The sequence below is a fragment of the Musa acuminata genome, chromosome BXJ2-11 (genome assembly GCF_036884655.1).
Source record: "Musa acuminata AAA Group cultivar baxijiao chromosome BXJ2-11, Cavendish_Baxijiao_AAA, whole genome shotgun sequence".
Lineage (NCBI taxonomy): Eukaryota > Viridiplantae > Streptophyta > Magnoliopsida > Zingiberales > Musaceae > Musa > Musa acuminata.
Genome location: NC_088348.1, coordinates 26,189,448 through 26,210,449, shown reverse-complemented (window position 1 = coordinate 26,210,449; position 21,002 = coordinate 26,189,448). Strand labels below are relative to the sequence as shown.

Below are 21,002 nucleotides of genomic sequence, written 5' to 3'. Positions count from 1 at the left end.
ACCGTCAAATAAATAAATTAAATTGTCAAAAATAAGATATTTTTATACGGATACGAACGAGGTGGAATAAGGCAGCGTGGCGGAGTGAGGTGAGAACGACCGCACGTTTGTTGGTGCGTGATACTCTATAAAGTGTCTTCACATCTGTTGGTTTGGTCTATTTATCGAGCTCTCGCTTTCTTTCCATGTACGGTAATTGTACCGCGACAGTTGCCGTCTCTCGCTCGCTCGGCTCCATCGCTGGCCGTTGGTTGGTTGATTGATCGTGGTGGTGCTCGCCGCCATCGAGCGTGCCCGCTGGCTGCGGAAGGGGAATGGGTTGCACGGCGTCGCGGCTGGAGAACGAGGACTGCGTGCGCCGGTGCAAGGAGCGGCGCCGCCTCATGAAGGAGGCGGTCTGCTCCCGCCACCACCTCGCCTCCGCCCACGCTGACTACCTCCGCTCCCTCCGCCTCACTGGTTCCGCCCTCGCCAGCTTCGCAGTCGGCGAGCCCCTCGCTGTCTCCGAGCACACCCCGCCCGTTCTCCTCCGATCATCTGCCGCCTCCCCTTCGGCTTCCCTCCCTCCGCCCACGCTTCAGCCCCCTCCACCACCCTCTCCGTCGCCGCCGCCGCCTCAACTCCGCCCCCGCCACCGCCACCATTTCTCCCCCTCCCCTTCCCCCACCGTTGTCGGCACCCCCTTCCATAGGCCCTCTGCCGCCGCCGTGGCTGACAGCCACCCACGGTTCCCGGCTGTGAACTCGACCTATGCCACCACTCCCTCTCAGTCTTCCTCCGCCTGGGACTGGGAGAACTTCTACCCTCCGTCGCCCCCGGATTCCGAGTTCTTCGAACGCCGGAAGGCCGAGCTTGAGGAGAAGAATCGCCTGCAACACCATCTTCCTCCGGAGGAAGAAGTGGGCGAATCGGACGAGGAGCAGATATCACAGGAAGAAGAAGAACAAGGAGGAGGAGGAAGAGAAGAGGTCCACTGTCGCGAATGGGGCGAGCGCTACACGAGCACCACCAGCTCTACGTCCAGATCCGACGGCGAGCCGGAGCAGGAGGATGACCAAGAAGATGACAGGGCCACGGTCTCGAGATCCGAGAGCATGGCCACCAGATCCGCCTACGGGGGCTTCGCCCCTAGTCAGGCGGCGCCGTCGGAGATCGCATCATCCGCGGCGGCGGAGGTGAAGTCGCGCCTGCGGCCGAGGTCGCAGGTGGGATCGTCGTCTGCCAGGTGGAACGCTGGCGGCCGGGAGGAGACTTCCTTGTCATCTGCCGTCGCCGAGCTGAGGATGGTGGTGCGCCACCAAAGTCTGGCGGAGATTGCAGAGGCGATCAAGGAGCATTTCATCAAGGCCGCCGATGCAGGCAGCGCTGTCTCAGATCTCCTTGAGATTGGCCATGCCCAATTTGATGGTAGCTTCCGGCAGCTCAAGAGTAAGTAGAAGGGCACCCAAGTTTCATTTGGGCTTAGACTTGAGATCAAATTGAAGCTTCAATGAATTGTATGCTTGATCTTATTCATCTTTCAGAGACGGTGTACCACTCAAGCAGTGTACTGAGCGCGCTATCCTCGAGCTGGACATCGAAGCCGCCGCTGGCAATTCGGTACAGCCTGGATCCGGTGGCTTTAGAGGAGTCGGGTGGAGGGAAGAGCAATGGCTCCACTTTGGAGCGGCTCTTGGCTTGGGAGAAGAAACTCTATGAGGAGGTGAAGGTATCATGTATCTTCTATACCTCTCGGCGATAACATTTGGTTTGCTCTTGCTATTCTTTATTTCCATCCTTAACAGTACAATTCTTTGCACAGTTTAGCAAATTAAGGGAATTTTTTTGTAGATAGACAAATGCACTTGAAATATATTTAAGAATTTACATAGAAATAAGTGCTGCCAGAACAAGTTTGTAAACATTATTTTAAACATGGAACCGGATGTTAACATTGGAAACTGAGGAGCAAATATCTGGACCTCTTGCTAGATTAGTTTAAGTTGTCTTGAAATTGTAGGATGAGAGGAACGGTAGTTGCTCTCTTCTTGATCTTTGTCCAAATTCTCATTGTATGGATGGTTTCCTTCGCTCCATGTGTATTAGGACTTGGGGGCAATACCTTTCATCCTTACCCTTGAGATTGAGTGACAATAAGATCTTTTTTCCTTTTTCATTTTGCCATCATGTCAAAGCAAATCTTGTTCACATTAATCAATAACTTGATAGGCCCAATTTTAGTACCTGGTTCGATAGCTTACCATGTGAAAATTCCATTTTGCTTTACGATATGGCTCTCTGGCTTAGCCACTAGCGGTTCTAGTGAACGTTTTAGTTTTATATAATTTCTTTCACAGATTCCTGTTCGTGGCAGACTGCCAAGCAATTGTAATGCCATTGGAAACTCCTATGGGCCATGGGGTAGAAATTTTGTTGAATCGAACACTGTCCAATAATTAGTATGGTTCTGATTGTAATAGACCCTAAGGTCAATGAGTCCTTAGAATGCATCTCCTAAGCATTTGACCTGATTGACTGACACTTACATCGTCTGAGGTTGGTCAGTTGGTAGGAAGATAAATACTGTTGCAGGTTGATTTCAGATTTTCTGTTAGAGGGAAACGTAAAGGTGCAGTGCCTGGGCAATTATAGTTTATAAGATATTTCACTTGCAAAGAACCAATTTGCATGATGAATGTGGCTTGTTAGGCTTATTTTAAATGCGATGACTGGATTCTAGCTAATGGGATTACTTAGTGGTACTTTGTTGAAGTTCCTTTTTATCTTCATACAGAGGGGGCATTGTCTTGCGATCATTGTCTTTTAGTATTTTTCTTTTATGTTTTTCTACCACTAAGAGACTTGCTTTTTGCCACTTTTAAGTTATTCATCACAGTGGTTATATAAGGGACATTTCAAATTATTACGTGCACTAGGTTCAAATAGACTCTTCCTTTGCTAGTTCAATATTTTATCCATATAGACAAATGATTTAGTTAGAAATGATCATGGTAGAGACTGATTAGAAATGAAAAGATCTATAAACCGTACCTGATGGCTTATGATTACATTTCTTTTAGTTAGATATTGGTGCTTATCTCATGCATTCATCTTTTGAGTCTAAGCTGCATAGTAGGAGATGATCATATAGTTATGCTAGCTCTAATTTAGCAGTACAGAAAGAATGTTGTACCATTTTCCACCCTGACACTCGTATAGATAATATCGTAACTTTTTAACTGAAAAACCAAGGATGAAATCACTTACATATCTGCTTTGTTCTCTGCAAGTGTAAACAAGTTTGGCTTATTGCAAAGATCCACATAATATGCCACATATTTGGATTAATTAAGAATACTGATTTGCCAAATGCTAGATGTGCACTACCATATTATTCATTTGAAACATTTTCATCGATCAAGCCATGCGAAAGGTCTTTGAAGCAGAAATGCCCATAAGCTTATTATGCTTTTTAACTTCATGCTTTTGGTCTTCAAATTGGTTTTCTATTAGTTAAATAATTTTCAGACTTCGTCCAGTTATCTCCGGCTCAAACGCAGCAGTCGAAGCACTCCAACCAGTACAGTGCTTTGGTCTTGCAATGGTGGTATTCTTATCATGGTTGCATCTTTGCTGTTTGAGTGTACAGGTTAGAGAGGGTGTAAAGATTGAGCACGAGAAGAAACTGTCAACATTGCAGAGCCAGGAGTATAGGCAAAAGGATGATGCAAAACTGGACAAGACCAAGGCCTCCATACAGAAATTGCACTCACTAATCATAGTGACATCACAGGCCGTCACTACCACATCTTCTGCTATCACCAAAGTTCGCGATGATGAACTTGCACCACAACTTGTCGAGATTTGTTATGCGTGAGTAACTCTTCCCTCATTGGAATCTTTAATTATTTATTTTACATTCTTCCTGATTTCATCTTACACCGTTAAGACTTGCTTTTAGTTACGAGCATTGGAGGATAGTTGTTTAACTGTATCTAACCAATACCGTAATCGTCAAATATCTTTTAGGCTTTTGAATATGTGGAGGCAAATGAATAAGTTTCATGAAATCCAGAACCATATTGTGCAACAAGTCCGAGGTCTTGTGAATCGTGCCTCTACTGGCGAGTCGACATCGGACTTGCATCGGCTGGCAACCCGTGATCTTGAAGCTGCAGTCTCGGCATGGCATTCAAGCTTCAACCGCCTTATCAAGTATCAGCGTGACTATGTCCATGCCTTGTATGGCTGGCTTAAGCTCACACTCCTCCAGGTTAGCAGTGACAATCCTCAGAAAGACCATTCTTCACCTGTCGCAGTTGAGCTTACAGCCTTCTGTGATGAGTGGAAGCAAGCGCTAGATCGACTGCCTGACACAGTGGCCTCTGAGGCTGTCAAAAGTTTCATGAATGTCATCCATGTCATCTACACAAAGCAGGTTGAGGAATTGAAGATTAAGAAACGAGCTGAGACATACTCAAAAGAGCTTGAGAAAAAATCTACAGCACTGAGAAATACCGAGAAAAAATATTACCAGTCCTACTCAATGGTTGGACTTGCGCTCCCAGGTGGTGGACACGACAATGATGGACAAGTATTTGACACGCGCGACCCATTAGCAGAGAAGAAGTCGGAGATTGCAGCATGTCGGAGAAAGGTAGAAGATGAGATGATGAGGCATGCTAAGGCGGTCGAGGTCACGCGGTCGATGACCCTTAACAACATACAGACGGGCCTGCCCGGTGTGTTTCAGGCGTTGACAGGGTTCTCCGGCATGTTTGTGGAAGCTCTGGAAGGTGTTTGCCGTCGAGCTGGATCCGTTTAAACGGCTTTTCATAATTTTTTACTATCTTCTTATATATGTGATCAGGCAAAAGAGTATATAGTTATAAAACAGGAAGAAGATAATTCCCATCTTTTGGTGTGTTAGGTTGGATAAGTCGGTGTAGATATCATTTTTGATATGATATTTCTTTTGCCCTTTCTGGAACGTGGAGGGAGGAGATGCTTTTGTACAGCCAAAATGGGTTGGTTGGGTTGTGCTTTAATAAAGATCAACTTTTCTTCTCTGCTGTTTTATATAGGGGATTCTCTAATTGCCAACTGAACTGGTCGGAAGCTGGAATGAGTTGTTCAAACACATCTGAATCAGATCAAGGTATTTTACCTCTTATCGGACCTGTCTTCTGACCCTCTTATGGCATTGTTCTTTAAATCTCAAATGGAATGTATTGTCTTGCAGCAAACAAACGAAAGGGCAGATTCTGGAAGATCAGCTGAAGTCTCCATCAGGAACAAATGTTGAATGGTATGTATATATATTTTTTCAGTTGGATTTCACTATAATTTAGTAGCAGGAAGATGCTTTGATTCTTGTTTGATCCCCTGAGTTCTCGGATTAACTGAACCATTTGTTTAGAGCTCTAATTCCAGAATGTTATATATGCAAAACATTTGTTGCTTTTTGCAACCCAAAAGCCAAAGGCTCCACAAGACTTTGCACTGATTTCCAGGTGAAAAGCCTTCTTATGAACTCTCTTTATCATGTTTTGCATGAGGGGTTGAGCTGATGATATAAAGAAAGAAGAAACAGAAGACAGCTGCAAAATCCTCAATTCTCTCTCATCTATCTTTGCCATGTGCAGGAATTATTGTATTCCGGAGGACAGCTTGTCACTTTGAGTCATTGCCAACTGTGCAATAGTATCCTATGACTTGTCCTCTATTATTCCTTTGTTTTGTTGCATAGGTGTACCTATGCAAGCTCCTTACTAGTTGATATATTCGAATATTGCGAACTATTGTATTGAATTTTTAAATCTTTAGTCTTCTATTGTATGGATTGAGCACCACATTATTAATTTAGGTGTTGTCTTCTATTATTTTGTTTCTAGTGTCTCATACAAATATATAACAAATACAATTTCGATTGTTTTATTATGTTTGTCCTAAGAGACTATGGTTAGTATGAATTATATGATTGCTTTATAACTATTTCTTTTTAGATGAAGACACTACAAATCTGCTAACCAATTTAATTTTGCTTGGTCGTAGATGTCACTTCAACGGACTAATTATAGATTATCTCCTTTAGTTAGATCTCTTTGGCTTCTCGATTCTTAGACTTCAAAAATTTATATTGAAATTCCTATAGTTATGAACGTGAAACATCTAGTTTTATTTATCGTTAATTTATCGATGAAATCACAAAAAATAATAGATAAAAAAGTAATTTAACATTTAAGTTGATAATGATGGATGACGAAGGTGGTCGCTGAGGGCCGTAGGTTAGTTGTTGGAGATGAGGGAGATCGATGGTGACATCAACACAATTACTAAGTGATGTGTAGATGCAGTTGAGCGACGAAAAGGACGCTTAGTATTTGTATCGACATTGATATAGATACAGAGCAGCATCACTCGATAACTCCGTTGGCGTCGACATAAATGTAAAGCGACAAAAGGACCACTTAGCATCTACATCTACGTTGACATCGACGTAGTTGTCGAGCAGCCTTTTCGTTGCTCTACATTTGTATCGGCGTCGATGTAAATGTCGAGCAATCCTTTCATCACAAGTAATGACATTGATGTCGATAGAGATGCAAAGCGGTTCTCACTTTTCACTGTCGCTATCTCTTCTCATTCATAATAGTCACGCACGCACGACCCTTAGTGACGTCATCGTTCGTCACCACGAATTAGACCGTCGAAATTATCTTTTTACGATTGTTTTCGTACTTCTGTCGGTAAAATTAACGACGGTAAGATAAATAAAATTAAATTTTTGTTTTTTTATAATTATAAAAAAATTAATATAAATTTTTTAAATCTAAAAATCAAGATATTAAAAAAAAAATCTAAACCATTGGTCCTACTTCCGCCACTCCACAGATCTCTCTCGTGCGAGGCACCACTGCCTAGAGGGCAGAAAGTTGTAATGCCGTGGGAGTGGGCACAGCAACATCCCCACTCCGTGGCTTCTCAGGCGGAAAGGTGAGCGTCAAACGGTGCTGATGGTTGACAACGACTTGACCCAATCAAGTGCTGCGGAGAACATCAACCGGTCATTGCTTTGTGCCAGCCATCATCGACAGCGGCTTCTGCAGATACGGTGGGTAGGGAGTAATGGGGTGGGAGGGGGATGACAAAAGGGTACAGGTTGCCGTGTCGGAAGAATTAATGCAACGTGGTAATAGAGTCTGAGTGCGTGGCTACCATCATCACCACTCCTGCTAATGATGGCACAGGCATACCTGCTTTCGGAGGGGTCCTTCGCGTTTGGTGAGAGAATCTTATGGGGAAGTTGGTCAAACACCAGCTGTCGAGCTTGTCGGGTCTATGTGGAGGAGATGGGGGAGGGTGAAGAATCACGATTACTTTTGATGCGGTCTGCACCTGTTTAAGCCGTAACCTCGGGGCGGTACAGCTCGATTCAGACGTCCGGATGTCGGGGATCACAGGTAGAGCTTCTTGACGTCTTTTGGAGAAGCGCTCGCGATAGTCCAATCGGGGCGTTGTCTGGAGAGATAGCTAACCGCAGCGTCGGGGTGGAGTGATCACCGAGTACCTGCACAAAGGTCGGACCGTATCTTCGGCCCGACCCCTCCGATGGTCCAATTAGTGGATGTGAAGGGGATTTCTGTATTAAGAGCTGGTGTTGTCCCCCCCCAACCTTTAGGGCTCTGGACTCTTTATAGTTTGGGTCTGATACTACCTTATGTTCCTACCTGTCAGAGCAGGGTCGTGCCTCTGACTGGATTTGACATCGCCAATAGGGTCGCGTGGCGGACCATCCTGTCGCAGGGTATGGGCGGCCTCGGTCGTCGCCTCCTGCATTTGGGCGAACGTGCAGGGTATGGGCGACGGAGCCGCTGGCTGAGCGTGGGTGACGTTGGCGACGTTGGGTCAGCGTTAATGCCCGCTCGCTCGGGCAGAGTGTGGGCCATGCGCGGGTGGTGTCGTGGCGCGTCGCGTCGCCATTACTGCCTGAGGGAGGTCACTTCGGTTGACCAACCATGGGATGGCTGGCGTCACTGTCCGCATCCCCGTTGACCATGCAGTGACTCCCCTATCACTTCCCCCCCCCTATGTGGAGGTGTGCTGGGTCGTTTTTCAGGGTTTCGTGGATGAAGGGCGTCCTCGTTTAATGCTTGAACAACCGAGTCGCAAGTCGGAGACCGAACTGGAGCGACTCGTAACATGACTGGATCGCCGAGCCGCAAGTCGGGAAATGAACTGGCGCGACTTGGGATATGATCGGACTGACGAGCCGCAAGTCGGAGACCGAACTGGGGCGACTTGGGATATGATCGGACTGACGAGCCGCAAGTCAGAGACCGAACTGGAGTGACTCGTAACATGACTGGATCGCCGAGCCGCAAGTCGGGAAATGAACTGGCGCGACTTGGGATATGATCGGACTGACGAGCCGCAAGTCGGAGACCGAACTGGGGCGACTTGGGATATGATCGGACTGACGAGCCGCAAGTCGGAGACCGAACTGGAGCGACTCGTAACATGACTGGATCGCCGAGCCGCAAGTCGGGAAATGAACTGGCGCGACTTGGGATATGATCGGACTGACGAGCCGCAAGTCGGAGACCGAACTGGAGCGACTCGTAACATGACTGGATCGCCGAGCCGCAAGTCGGGAAATGAACTGGCGCGACTTGGGATATGATCGGACCGACGAGCCGCAAGTCGGAGACCGAACTGGAGCGACTCGTAACATGACTGGATCGCCAAGCCGCAAGTCGGGAAATGAACTGGCGCGACTTGGGATATGATCGGACTGACGAGCCGCAAGTCGGAGACCGAACTGGAGCGACTCGTAACATGACTGGATCGCCGAGCCGCAAGTCGGGAAATGAACTGGCGCGACTTGGGATATGATCGGACTAACGAGCCGCAAGTCGGAGACCGAACTGGAGCGACTCGTAACATGACTGGATCGCCGAGCCGCAAGTCGAGAAATGAACTGGAGCGCCAATCTGATGCGGCGGGGGCATCTGTTTAAGCCGTGGCCTCGGGGCCGTCCGGCTCGGTTCGGGGTCCAGAAGTCAGGGATCTCGGGCGGCGTCCCTCGGGGTCTCCCGAAGGCTGAGCACGGTGGTTCGGGTCGGGAGGTCGGGTCGACGGCAGGTCGGGTCGGGTTGGCATGAAGCTCCGCCGTAGCGCCTGGAAGAGTCGACCCCCTCTGGCACCTGCATAAAGGTCGGGCCGAGGCGCTCGGCCCGACCCCTCCGACGGCCAAGTTAGCGATGTGGAGAGGGTTTTGAAGGAAGAGATGCCTCCATACAAGTGTGGTGTGTGAGTTCGTCCTCCCCCCTTTTCTCTTTAGAGTTTGGGGGTATTTATAGATGAAGTTTGATGTTACCTGACGTGGTTGTCTGCAGGGCAGGACTGTACCTTCGGTGGCATCTGACATTGCCACTGGGGTTGCGTGGGAGGCCGAGCTGCCGCAGGGTATGACGAGCCTCGGGCAATGTGTCACTCAGGGGGTTGCTGTCATGGCGTGTCACATCGCCATTTTTACCCCTATCAACTTTCACTGTGAAGGCGAGAGAATAGGAGGAAGACGTTAGCTGATTGGAACGAAATGATAAATAAATGGGTAATTTATCTAGAAAAATTCCAATCAGACTGGTGTTTGCAGAATCAATCTTAACACCTTTAGATGAATCAAACCCAATCGTCTTTCCTTAAATTGGACTTTGGAAGTTTTAAAATAACTAAAGAGTTTACTAAAATCAGTCGGGCAATTTCTTTATATCAGAATCTTTTTTTAATCATAACAATGAAGTAACCATTTATATTATTACATTTTTCCTAGGTAAAATCTGAGATGAGTTGGATTAATCTATTATGGTGCTACACTCGTGAATAGACTATATTACACTTGATCGTAGAATCAAATGTAATATAATCCATTTTCATCTTAGCTATTATTTGCAATTAAATGTAACACAGTTGAACAATGCAATCTAATATAGTTCCATGTCATTTAATAAATTTAATAACACATGTTAATTCTGCAATTGAAAATAACACATGTCATTTATGTATAAATCACCATTAAAATTGTCAATTTAAATAGAGATTTATTTGGTTTTTTTATTTTTAGATTATTTATTAAAAAAAATCAAATTTAGATAGATTCTCTTATGAGCCATGTAATAATCCTTAAAAAGGACATGAGCATTACTTTTGTCCTTTTGCTGTCTTACCCTAATAAATTCATGGAAGAGAAGTGCTCAAAGGTACAAACCCATTATGTCAGTTTCTTCTAAAATTAATTGCCCTGAATTAAAAATATAAAACACCTACAACAGTCCCATCATAAGAAATTTCTGAAGAACACTGTTCAAAAACTGTTCTGTCATGCCAAACACATTGTAATGAAAATTTATCTCAACAGCGGATTAAATGCCATGTAAGAACTGCTGTGGGTGGAATGAGGTACCACTCGGGTCACCAAAGTTTGTGAGAAGGGCACATGTATTAATTGTTCATAGTATCGAGAGGGTACATGATTTGGCAATAAATCACATTACCAGTGCATAAGTACAATTCACCACCTCCAAAGAGTTGATTAGAAAATTAACCATACAAGTCTCACATGACAACAACAAAGAGCCAATGAACATTTTACAAGTTTATGAGTTGCAAAGGTTGTCGTCACATTATTGGCTTCATTATGCATAATTGTGCATGACGGCGACTTGCATGTGTACTGCAATGATTACTAACTTGTGTAACCATGGGAGCTTAGCATTTTAGAAACATACCTAATATATCCTTATAAAAGCATTTGGTAAAAATTTTGGGCAAAATGAGTTCTTCGCTCTAACGATCAACCAATACAATCCGTAACACGGAATATGTGCCAATGCCATGAGGAAGTACCTGCAGGGTGGACGGCCATAAGCATCACAATTAATTCTTACAAATAAAGAGAGAATTAATTAAAGAACTGATGTTACCAAAGAGGTGCCCAATGAGTAGCAAGATCCAAAAAAGGGTAAGGCCACCTGCACACACATCAATCACTCAAGTGAGGTCACAAGTCAATTAATCACATCATATAATAGTCACAGTTTGATGTGCTCCCATGAAACTTGTTCTTTGAATATAGACTAATAATCACATTCCTGAATGTTCCATTTGAGGCCTCTTGTTAGTGTTACTTCATACCAAGTATGGATTTAATTATCTTTTTGTTGCTAAGTTTGGTAATCTATTTGATCAGTACAAGACTGGTATACTATAGATGGTATCTTGACCTGTACCACCCAGTATAATCGACTAAGATAATAAATAATATAAGCAAACTGTATACATGCCAAACATTTCAATATCGATACTAGGTCAAATTGGTAAACACTAGGTTTTAATTACTGACCAAACTGCTATATATAGTAATCAGTCTGACCAAGGTTTGATACGGTACTATATAACTTGGTCCCAAATTGGTTAAGTACTATATACCGTACTTTACTAGTTCGATAATGTGTCGAAACCAGTAGACCAAGATAATATATACCTACCTTGCTTTATATAAATAAAATGGCTCTCTCAATAATCCCATTGTTAAACAATTACTTAATAGAAAGTTGAGCACAAGGGCAACTGAATGTCTGTTTAGGAACAACACATAACAATGTCAATACTTGAAAGACTAGGATATCCTCACCAAGTAAAACCACGAGCATGAAGGATCCATTGGAATGTCACATAAATACAGCTCCAAAACGCAAAATATGCCATTCGAAACAGCGGAAATGGCTGCAAAAAGGATTTAAGTTAGGTTCCTATGTGAAAACAGAGTATGCTGCACGTGTTTGACTTATGCACATGAGACACATACCAGGTTATTGAGAAAAGTGTCGAGTAGAAGAAACACAGCATTAAGAGAATGCATGCAGCCCATTATCTGCCATCCTCAGATAGAGGTTAATATGGTTTAAACATAAATAGAATAAAATTAGCTAAAAAGCTTTGTATAGAATAGTAACAATAATTTCATTGCAAGTAATATTATTTGACTTATCTTATTTAAGACATAGCAATAGTTTCAGGAAATGAACCAACAGCATCATCAAAGATAGTTTTCCAAATAACTAGAGCATGATAGTATATATGCATGCCGAATGTTGCAACCCTTGCATCATGCAGTATCAATGCACTGTTAACTGATACAAAGATCTAGTTAAGATATACGAAACAGAAAAGGATATTGCAATTATAACTATCAAATATCAATACTAAATGGAGCAATAATTTGTTCGGTCAAATATTTAAGAGTTACAAGAAAAAGTACATTAATATACCGAAGAGATTCTTAAATTTCAGAAGCAAAATAATAGCAAGACAGTTTTAAAACACTGAAGCCACAGCCACAAATACACATTTCAAATACAAGCACTCATCAATGATAAATTTCAGGAGACACATATAAAGATGTGTCTGCTCACATGCCGGATGGTATTATATCATAAACAATGTGTTTAACTATACACCCCTATGAGCATTCACCACTAATTTCATGCTAAAAAAGTACTTCACAAAGGGAAACATTTGTTGAAGCATCAGACATGAAAACACAGAAAGAAAATTAACCTATTCCTTCTAAGGAAAAGATCTCGGCTCTGAAAAGTAAGGAGTGGAAGTAAATATTTCTAGTGGTTCTGAATATGCTTGTGATAATACATCAGGGAACCATATCAAGTAAATCAAGATATATCAGGTTCAATATACTAAAAAGAGAATCACAAGTAACTGAACTCTTATTTAGTGGTCAGAGAAATCTAGAAAGAAACATTTGTAGAAGCATCAGACATGTAAACAACCATAGTTCCGCACTTCTACATGCATCAAGTACAAGCATCCTTGTTAGTGTCACTTGCTGGACCTATTTTACATTTGACACAATGCTAGTCGATGAGAGGAGAAAAGGAGAAGCCCCGAATCCAATAAATGATATGAAGGGTCATGAAAACTCAGAAACAAAGGGGAGATCCATGAATATGATAAACTAAGAGTGATATATTTGTGTAAACTTAGATATGCAACTGTAAACTGTAAACACAGTTAAGTTTTTAGCCTGGCAAGAACATAGCACAGACTTAGAAGAAACCCATTTGCAAAGTTTATAAGACAACAACAGATTAAAAGAACCCAATGCGAAACAATTGAATTTCCAAATTTGAAAGGACATCAGTATGCAAGCAAGAATGCAAAAGGGAACTTGTGCGCTTGATCTCTGGTTGAGAAATGAACTTGTTAAAAACTACCCTTCAAATTAGGGCTTCTCATCTTCTTAGAGAGAGAAAGACCTCAAGGAAACTAAAAAATGATGCGATAAAGACCATATACATTCTAATATCTAAATGGAAAAATATTACCAAACGATTCTTGGATTCATAACTAGATAGAACAAGCATAAAGAAAGACTCTTGTCACATAAACTTCTTGCTCAAGTTCAGGATACTCACAGCATTTAGCCTGAAATTTATAGAAGACAAATATGGTACTAGAAGAACCCAAAATACAATGTCTGTCAACACTACAGCACCTGCACTGGTCTGTTAATCAAATGATAATAGTAAATTTTATATATTTTTACTGAAAATAGCACAATGTAGGTGGGGAAAAAGAACAATTTTAAAAATATATTTGAACCTTCAATTGATAACAGCTTGGCAAGGAATAAAAATCTAAGTGATTCAGGTAATAACTAACTTAACAAGCATATACTGGTTAAAGCATATAAATTAAAAGGTGTTAGGCATGTAAAGAAAATAAAAGAAGTAAAATGTCTTTTTGTTTATATTATAATAACATTCAGCACATAAATGCGAAAGACAAAATTGGGTTCAAACTTTCCCCAGCCCCTTTTCATCAATTGACTCTTGACATAAACGAAGGAGTGAGGTTCGTTCGACAAATTCCTACCTCTATATCTATCTCTGAGATGTTTGGATTTTTCAAAACTCCATAGACATGCAAAAGAGAAATGCTATCCCCACTCGGACCAAGACATAACTTTTACCAAAAATTTATTGTGATGTTTTTGTTCAAATAACAATTAAAGTGAAGCAGGGTCAAGAGCAACACATCTCTTTATGATAAACAGATCCATTTTGCAAGTTTGTTATTATGGATAGTTCCTATAAAGGATTGGACTAATGACGTATACAATGCTTGAATTATCGATGTAGCCATAGTTGGTTCTCCTCCTTCAGAGACATGTAATAGAAGCAGAAGGAAGACTTCAGCTAAACTAGAAGCCCATTATGAAAAATCTGGAAAGTCGTGATTATTATGAGTAACTTGGAATTCACACTGAGACTACCTGTCACAGTGAATACCATGCTTTTTCTTTTTTATAGTGATAACATATAAACATGCATTTAGATGCTGACCTGATAGACAAGTTGCATAGCATGACCCCAAAATCCAGCTTTTTTTTCATCAGCTTCCTGTTCATGATAGCTTTGCAATCTTATTACATTCATATTTTTGTTGGTCCTCAAAGGTAGAGTCATAGGACTATTCTGCTCAAAACCACCATTTAGGAATCTGTTGACCTCCTGTTCTGGCATAATACTTCTCTTTGAGTAAAGCCAGCAGCCATGGGCGGATATAATGGTTGCGATCTGCAGAAGACAAAAACATCAGACAAAAGCGTAAAATCATGTAATTAGGACGAATTTTCTTTCTATGGTAGGTTGTTTTTCTTGTGTTTAGGGGGCATATAGAAAAGAATTAACAGAGACAAGCTAGATACACAATCTAGCATGTAAAATAAAAAGCAAAAACTCCAACTAAGGGAAGAAGATAGTAGTCATAATAAATAGTTAAATACAGTACTGATTTTGAACTAATTTAATAATGGGAAACAGTGGAGGAACATACCGCAAAATAGACAATGACTAATGCAAACGTCCACCTGCAGATCATTCATCCAGGAACATCAACTGAATAGTTATATTTTTAACACGAATAAACTGTGTTTTTCAATTGAAAATAAAGAGACATAGGTAATAAATTTAGCGAAACGTCAGTGATGTCAAAGTATAAGGACTAGCTGATGTGGAGGTACTTAACAAAGAACACAGTTCCTCCATGTTTATAGAGGGCAACATGACATTCGTTAACATTGTCTAACACAGAAAAGAGCATTTAATTCGAAAACAATGCATCACAAAGAAGCAATGCGAAAATTTTCTTATGGCCACAAAACTAAGAACCAAACAGGACATGGACTGTGATAACCCTCTAGCATTCAACAATTACTTTATTCCATATCCGAGGTGATCTCTCATCACATCAAAGAGTCAGATCTGCAAAAAACTCTCGTATGCTGTTACTTCCCCATTTCACCCATCACTCCTTTACAAAAACATTTTCCTTCCCTCTTCAATGAGCAGCTACAATTCACTTTTCTCTATTGAAGATACTTCATAATACACACCTAACTGCAGGCATTGACTATCACCTTGCCCTCAACCATACAAAAGTTAATCATCCACTTCTACTCCATGTGTCAGTGATAGCAGTCATGTTAAACTTAATGGAAACAAAAACAAAAAAAGAAACAATAGGCAACAGCTTATCAGCATCACTGAAATGTTGGGCTCAAGAAACGTACCAACACGTGAAAACTATTTGGCAAAAAGTATTCTTGAAAACCAGACAGCCTTGATTCAAGCAGTTCATTCTTTCGTTCTCATAAGCTGCTCAACTGTTTGTTCTCTCCATCCTTCGACTATATTATTAACTGAGCAGTGGGCATATCTTTGTTTAAATTTATCTGAATCACTGTTCTAAAGTTGTGATTGTATGGAAAAATCAAATAGTTATGAAGTATCCAACTTCTGAAGACTATCTTGATTCTACATAACACTTATCAAGTTATTAACAATAAAACTTGACCTAAATTTAAAATGATAGTTTTGATTTTCCTGGTCCAGTTTTAAAACTTTAATTTATGAAAGTGTCACTTACCGATCTAACAAGATAATAGACCAATTAATTTGCTAAAGCTAAGACCATTGGCACAAAATGCTTAGGCCTAAGTCAATAATAGTATATCCAACAAGCCAAGCCCTAGCATGATGCACGTGAGGGCTAATCCAGTGATGATTGCATGTCAAGGTGTACCTTTGATCTGATCCCATCCATGGATAATATTTTCCTTCTTGAGCCTCTTACGATGCCAAATACCCTCCTACCATTCCTCATGATTAGCTTATTGAACCTAAAACTAATTTAAATCTACTAAGCCCTACTATCATTCCTCATGATGAGCCAAAATGCTTAAGCCCTAAGATAGGTTAAGGGTAATACACTCACCAAGCAATTAAAACCAATTTAAATCTGCTCCCACTTTCTATGTGTGACTAAACAGGAGTGTTATACGGAAATTATTTTCTTGTCGATCACAACGGTAGAGAATGATAGGGACAGATTTGACACCCTCCACCACGTGGACTAAATGACAATAAAAGCATGGGAACCAGCAACCATCAATGATAGTAGGTCCCAGCCTCTTCACCTCCCGGCTGACATCTCGAGCCATGCATCTGTGGCTGACAAGCACTCTGCATTGATGACTGGCAGCAAGCCACCCACATTAACTCCTCCGCCGCACAAGGCACGCCCTCATTCATATCTCTAGATTTGGCACCCTCCAGCTCCCTCCACCACGTGAACTAAATGACAACAAAAGCATGAGAACCAGCGACCATCAATGATAGTAGGTCCCAGCCTCTTCACCTCCTAGTTGACATCTCGAGCCACGCATCTATGGTCGACAGTACTCTGCATTGATGACTGGCAGCAAGCCACCCACATTAACTCCTCCGCCGCACAAGGCACGCCCTCATTAATACCTCTACCACCTCAGCTAACACAGGTGGAGAGGGCACAACACCCAAGCATAAAAGCCACACCCTAAGTCAAGATTTGGGGGGGGGGGCAACAATCTCTTAACCCTTTACTCTCTCATCTTTACACAGCTCATATTGCTGTCTTTCGCCTCCTCCGCCTTACACTGACTTAAGAATCGAAGGGGTCGAGCCGGGAAGCCCCCCGACACCGACCTATTGTGCAGGATCACTGGTGTGCCCAGGAGACAACCTCGCAACTTGAAGATGACCCAACAGCCAAGAGAGGATCTCGCTGCCGAGTAGATCTCAGTTCCTCTACCAGGCCTCACCGCTCCAAGGTCAGATCAGCCCTAGCAAACCGCTTCCCTTGTAGACTTCCAGCGCTGGTTCACCACATCAACACTCCCACATCGGCACGGAGGAGACACAAGGATGAACCTGCACCTTTGGCAGTGAACCAACCGTGCCAACTGGATCCGACTCACCATCCAACGGTATTCATGCTCAATCAGAGAGTAGACCAGATAAGATCACAATCGGAGAGGGCATGACACCCAAGCATAAGAGCCACACCCCAGGCCAAGATTGGGGGGGCAATAATCTCTCAACCCTTTACTCTCTCATCTTTACACAGCTCATACTGCTATCTTTCGCCTCCACCACCTTACACTTGCTTAAACATCAAAGGGGTTGAGCCAGGAAGTCCCCCGACACCGACCTATTGTGCAGGATCACTGGTGCCCAGGAGACAACCTCGTAGCTTAAAGATGACCCAACGACCAAGAGAGGACCTCGCTGCCGAGCAAATCCCAGTTCCTCTACCAGGCCTCACTGCTCCAACGTCAGATCAGCCCTAGCAAACCGCCTCCCTTGTAGATTTCCAGCGCTGGTTCACCACATCAACACTCCCACATCAGCACGGAGGAGACACAAGGATGAACCTGCACCTTTGGCAGTGAACCAACCGTGCCAACTGGATCCGACTCACCATCCAACGGTATTCATGCTCAATCAGAGAGTAGACCAGATAAGATTACAATCGGAGAGGGCATGACACCCAAGCATAAGAGCCACACCCCAGACCAAGATTGAGGGGGCAACAATCTCTCAACCCTTTACTCTCTCATCTTTACACAGCTCATACTGCTGTCTTTCGCCTCCTCCGCCTTACACTGACTTAAGCATCGAAGGGTTCGAGCCGGGAAGATGACCCAACAGCCAAGAGAGGACCTCGTTGCCGAGCAGATCCCAGTTCCTCTACCAGGCCTCACCGCTCCAAGGTCAGATCAGCCCCAGCAAACCGCTTCCCTTGTAGACTTCCAGCGCTGGTTCACCACATCAACACTCCTACATCGGCACGGAGGAGATACAAGGATGAACCTGCACCTTTGGCAGTGAACCAATCGTGCCGACTGGAGCCGACTCACCAACCAACGATATTCATACCCAATCAGAGAGTAGACCAGATAAGATCACAATCGGAGAGGGCATGACACCCAAGCATAAGAGCCACACCCCAGGCCAAGATTGAGGGGGCAACAATCTCTCAACCCTGTACTCTCTCATCTTTACACAGCTCATACTGCTGTCTTTCGCCTCCTCCGCCTTACACTGACTTAAGCATCGAAGGGTTCGAGCCGGGAAGATGACCCAACAGCCAAGAGAGGACCTCGTTGCCGAGCAGATCCCAGTTCCTCTACCAGGCCTCACCGCTCCAAGGTCAGATCAGCCCCAGCAAACCGCTTCCCTTGTAGACTTCCAGCGCTGGTTCACCACATCAACACTCCTACATCGGCACGGAGGAAATACAAGGATGAACCTGCACCTTTGGCAGTGAACCAATCGTGCCGACTGGAGCCGACTCACCAACCAACGGTATTCATGCCCAATCAGAGAGTAGACCAGATAAGATCACAATCGGAGAGAGCACAGCACCCAGGCATAAGAGCCACACCCCAGGCCAAGATTGGGGGGGCAACAATCTCTCAACCCTGTACTCACTCATCTTTACACAACTCAAACTACTATCTTACGCCTCCTCCACCTTACACTTGCTTAAACATCGAGGGGGTCGAGACGGGAAGCCCCCCGACATCGACCTGTTGTGCAGGATCACTAGTGCCCAGGAGACAACCTCGCAGCTTGAAGATGACCCAACGGCCAAGAGAGGACCTCGCTGCCGAGCAAATCCCAGTTCCTCTACCAGGCCTCACTGCTCCAAGGTCATATCAGCCCCAGCAAACCGCCTCCCTTGTAGACTTCCAGCGCCAGCGCTGGTTCACCACATCAACACTCCCACATCGGCACGGAAGAGACACAAGGATGAACCTGTGCCAACTGGATCCGATTCACCATCCAACGGTATTTATGCTCAATCAGAGAGTAGACCAGATAAGATCACAATCGGAGAAGGCACGGCACCCAAGCATAAGAGCCACACCCCAGGCCAAGATTGGGGGGGGCAACAATCTCTTAACCCTTTACTCTCTCATCTTTACACAGCTCATACTGCTGTCTTTGCCTCCTCCGCCTTACACTAACTAAAGCATCGAAGAGGTCGAGCCGGGAAGCCCCCCCCCCCGGACACCGGCCTGTTGTGCAGAATCACTGGTCTAAGGTCAGATCAGCCCCAGCAAACCGCCTCCCTTGTAGACTTCCAACGTTGGTTCACCACATCAACACTCCCATATCGGCACGGAGGAGACACAAGGATGAACCTGCACCTTTGGTAGTGAACCAACCGTGTCAACTGAAGCCGACTCACCAGCCAACAGTATTCATGCTCAATCAGAGAGTAGACCAGATAAGATCACAATCGGAGAGGGCACGATACCCAAGCATAAGAGCCACACCCCAGGCCAAGATTGGGGGGGCAACAATCTCTCAACCCTTTACTCTCTCATCTTTACACAGCTCATACTGCTGTCTTTCGCCTCCTCTGCCCCCCGACAACCTCGCAGCTTGAAGATGACCCAACAGCGAAGACAGGACCTTGCTGCCGAGCAGATCCCAGTTCCTCTACCCGGCCTCACCGCTCCAAGGTCAGATCAGCCCCAGCAAACCACATCCCTTGTAGACTTCCCGTGCTGGTTCGCCACATCAGTACTCCCACATCGGCACAGAGGAGACACAAGGATGAACCTGCGCCTTCGGCCGACTGGAGCCGACTCAGCAGCCAACGGTATTCATGCCCAATCAGAGAATAGACCAGATAAGATCACAACCAGTCCAGTTTCCAGTACGGTGGTAAATTACTGCTGCCATATCGAGGATTTAATAATCCACGGGCTAACCCAAAATCCCTAATCGGTTTCACTTCATCTCAAGCATGAGAAAGAAAATCGGCTTCTCTTGATCTCCAGAATCAGAAAGAAAAAATTTCTCCCCCGTCTCACAATGAATAGAACTAACTAATCAATAAAATTAGCAATGAGAACAAAGCATGTTTTCATGTTAAGACGGCTATGGTAATAAGGGGGCTCACTGAGTATAGAAGTAGAACGCGGAGAATCCGCGAAACAGAATCATCTGGAAGAGTAGCCACGCCATGGCCAAGAACACGAAGCCGCGGTACGCGAGAAGCCAGGCCGGGTGCATCCCGGCCCAGCACGGCGCCCAGAGATCGACGGCCCTGAGCGGTCGCGCCGGCGCCCGCGCCGCGACAACCACCGCGGCGACCGCCGGGGCGACGACGATCAGAGCGCAGACGAGCGTCTGCCATCGCATCCAGTACCCCGTCGCGGCTTCCTCTCCTGCCGCCACCTCAGCCCCAAACCGCAAGAATTCCATGGCTCCAACCCTCGCGACCGGTGGCGATCACAAGCCCTAACGAACAGACAACGAGACGACGGAGAGACAGAGAGAGAGAGAGAGAGGGAGAGCCGTGTCGAAGAGGAGGGAAGAGTACAGGACAGGTAGAAATCTCTCCATTTAGAGACCCATCCAGTTATCATCTAACCGTCCGATTCCAAGTCGCAGTTGATCTCCATCATAATGGACGGTCATTGGAGAGAAATGAACGGATACGTAACGGAGAGCGGCCTCGCCCGTTTCTACTTCTGGATGAGACGGCTCGTGTGTTATGTGGCATGAAATGACGAGATTGTCCTCAAACATCCTCAATATCTT

At 44.3% G+C, this 21,002-nt stretch overlaps 2 protein-coding genes across 2 annotated transcripts; one reads left to right on the top strand and one right to left on the bottom strand.

The window, feature by feature from the left end:
- Window positions 1-157: 157 nt before the first annotated feature.
- Window positions 158-5,046, top strand: LOC135626485 (protein ROLLING AND ERECT LEAF 2-like). The gene is made up of 4 exons (XM_065131810.1): window positions 158-1,428; window positions 1,524-1,708; window positions 3,629-3,852; window positions 4,009-5,046. Exons 1-4 carry the CDS (start codon window positions 315-317, stop codon window positions 4,802-4,804), a joined length of 2,319 nt encoding a protein of 772 aa, XP_064987882.1. The 5' UTR covers window positions 158-314; the 3' UTR covers window positions 4,805-5,046.
- Window positions 5,047-10,461: 5,415 nt separating this feature from the next.
- LOC135626484 (uncharacterized) lies at window positions 10,462-20,792 on the bottom strand. The gene is made up of 8 exons (XM_065131809.1): window positions 20,359-20,792; window positions 14,899-14,932; window positions 14,406-14,639; window positions 13,476-13,565; window positions 11,849-11,914; window positions 11,675-11,766; window positions 10,965-11,012; window positions 10,462-10,887 (listed from the first exon to the last, which is right to left on the bottom strand). The coding sequence occupies exons 1-8, from the start codon at window positions 20,661-20,663 to the stop codon at window positions 10,770-10,772; spliced, it is 987 nt and encodes a 328-aa protein (XP_064987881.1). The 5' UTR covers window positions 20,664-20,792; the 3' UTR covers window positions 10,462-10,769.
- Window positions 20,793-21,002: the final 210 nt, after the last annotated feature.

Excerpts from the sequence above, each read along its gene's own strand:
- LOC135626484 (XM_065131809.1), bottom strand. The coding sequence starts at position 20,663 with ATGGAATTCTTGCGGTTTGGGGCTGAGGTGGCGGCAGGAGAGGAAGCC. Across the intron at positions 14,640-14,898 it reads TAGTCATTGTCTATTTTGCG|ATCGCAACCATTATATCCGC; the intron begins GTATGTTCCTCC and ends TGTCTTCTGCAG. Across the intron at positions 11,767-11,848 it reads ACACTTTTCTCAATAACCTG|CCATTTCCGCTGTTTCGAAT; the intron begins GTATGTGTCTCA and ends TCCTTTTTGCAG.
- LOC135626485 (XM_065131810.1), top strand. The coding sequence starts at position 315 with ATGGGTTGCACGGCGTCGCGGCTGGAGAACGAGGACTGCGTGCGCCGG. Across the intron at positions 1,709-3,628 it reads AACTCTATGAGGAGGTGAAG|GTTAGAGAGGGTGTAAAGAT; the intron begins GTATCATGTATC and ends TTGAGTGTACAG. Across the intron at positions 3,853-4,008 it reads CTTGTCGAGATTTGTTATGC|GCTTTTGAATATGTGGAGGC; the intron begins GTGAGTAACTCT and ends AATATCTTTTAG.